The 2,074-nt window shown below is 37.9% G+C and overlaps 1 protein-coding gene across 1 annotated transcript; it reads right to left on the bottom strand.

The window, feature by feature from the left end:
- Window positions 1-348: 348 nt before the first annotated feature.
- LOC128103503 (olfactory receptor 147-like) lies at window positions 349-1,314 on the bottom strand. The gene has a single exon (XM_052727968.1). It carries the CDS (start codon window positions 1,294-1,296, stop codon window positions 349-351), a length of 948 nt encoding a protein of 315 aa, XP_052583928.1. The 5' UTR covers window positions 1,297-1,314.
- Between the last annotated feature and the right edge of the window lie 760 nt (window positions 1,315-2,074).

Raw genomic sequence — 2,074 nt, 5'->3', positions numbered from 1 at the left:
GTTAAATTATTTATTATATTTTATTAGTATTCATACTAGTAAATGTTTGCTGTGTGATCCAAACAAGATATGCTATTTCATGGGTACTTCCTTATCTCACAGATACCTGAATCTTAAAAAGAGATGGGAAAATTATTGAAAGAATAGAGTAATGATATGGTATAGCCTCTGTGTTAAATGTGATTATTGTAATACCGAGCCACAAGAATATTGATAATAATTTTAACCACCAGAGCAATACATGTAAAAGCCACATTGGAATAAACAAAATATCTTCATGAAAATAACAGTAAAAATTTAAGATTCTTTAAGTTTAAATTTTAGTTCTTTGTATTATTTTATTTCCAATTAGGTTATGAATCTACTATGGACTTTAATCATAACTTTCTTCAATGCTATTTTGACATCCTTGTTCCTCAAACTGTAAATTAGTGGGTTGAGCATGGGAACCACATTAGTGTAGAAAACAGAAGAAACTTTTCCCTGGTCCATAGATTCAGAACAATTGAGGTACATGAATGCCCCTGACCCAAAAAACAAAGAAATCGCCATGATGTGAGAGCTACAGGTACTGAAGGCTTTTGATCTTCCTTGTGTGGATTTGATATTGAGAATGTTGACAAGGATGAAAACATAGGAAATGAGGATGGTAAAGCTGGGCACTGTGATGTTAATACCCACAACTATGAGAACTACAACCTCGTTGACATAGGTGCTGGTGCAAGAAAGTTGGAGGAGGGGCATGATGTCACACAAGTAATGGTTGATGACATTGGCATTGCAGAAGGTCAGTCTGAGCATGCAGCCTGTGTGGGCAGAGGCTCCAGCAAGTGCCATCATATAAGAAGCAAAAGATAGCATAGAACATACCTGAGCAGACATGGTAACCTTATACATCAGTGGATTACAGATGGCCAAATAGCGATCGTAGGCCATTGAGGTCAACATGTAGCCTTCAGAGATGACAAAAAAGAGAAAGAGAAACAGCTGAGTCATGCAGCCTATATATGAGATGGCATTCTTCTCGGACACAAAGTTCATCAGCATTTTGGGACTGAAGACAGAAGAGTAGCAGAGATCAATGAAGGAGAGGTTGAAGAGGAAATAGTACATGGGAGTGTGCAGGTGAGGACTGAGGCCAATTAGGGTGACCAGGCCAAAGTTTCCCACCACTGTGACAATGTAGATCATTAGAAACAGGTAAAAGAGGGGCAGCTGGAGCTCTGGACGATCTGTCAAACCAGCAAGAACAAACTCAGTCACCAAAGAGACATTTCCAGCCAGCATGCTTATCATTGAAACTCTGGGGAGATAGAAAAAGATTTTCGTTGGCAGACATCCTGTGATCTGTTTCTAAGTTTTAATTCATGGTAAAGGACTGGGATAATTTAAGTTCTCTTTTGTTTTGCAGCATCCAAATGTGCTGTCACACCCCACCACCTTTTGGATCAGTACCAGTTTTATCTACATGAGTTATTTTTCTCCTCTCTGGAAGACAGAGATTGAATGGCCAAATAAAGCCTGCTGGCAAAATTAACAAGATTATTTTTAAAGTTCTTTCACTAACCTTTCACTTCCTAGTTCCCTATTCCTGCTTAAATGATTTACTAAACACCTCAATTCTCCAGTGATGACCAGGAAGAGATCATTGATGTAAGAGGGCCAGGCTCTTTTTCTTATTCTCCCCAACCCGTCAAAAAAAGATCTATATTAGTCTATTGGGATTCCAGATGTCTTACTTCAAATGTCCAAGGAATCAATCATTGATAATATGTATGGAGAATATCGGTGTTACCTTAGATTCGCATGTAACCACATATTCTTCTGTTCTATACATTCCCTTCAACTGTAGCCTAAATTAGAGAGTGAATGCAGAGTTACAAATACGCTTCCAAATGTAAACAAGGGAAATAAAGATAACACGTCAGTGCTGGATATTTGTAAATAAATTTGCAAATAAAATTCTCAAACTGTATTCTTGTGGAATCTTTCTGGATGTGTAGCACACATCAATGTTTCATAAAAGAGACAATCTCTCCTTCCTGGATGTCACTGCATGCTAAACTTGCCATGG

Source organism: Peromyscus californicus, unplaced genomic scaffold (assembly GCF_007827085.1).
Source record: "Peromyscus californicus insignis strain IS unplaced genomic scaffold, ASM782708v3 Scaffold_11__1_contigs__length_118956290, whole genome shotgun sequence".
NCBI lineage: Eukaryota > Metazoa > Chordata > Mammalia > Rodentia > Cricetidae > Peromyscus > Peromyscus californicus.
Note: the sequence above shows the minus strand (reverse complement) of the source record. Positions and strands in the feature narration are given on the sequence as shown.

Bases quoted from the DNA above. Each gene is read 5' to 3' on its own strand.
- LOC128103503 (XM_052727968.1), bottom strand. From the start codon at position 1,296: ATGATAAGCATGCTGGCTGGAAATGTCTCTTTGGTGACTGAGTTTGTT.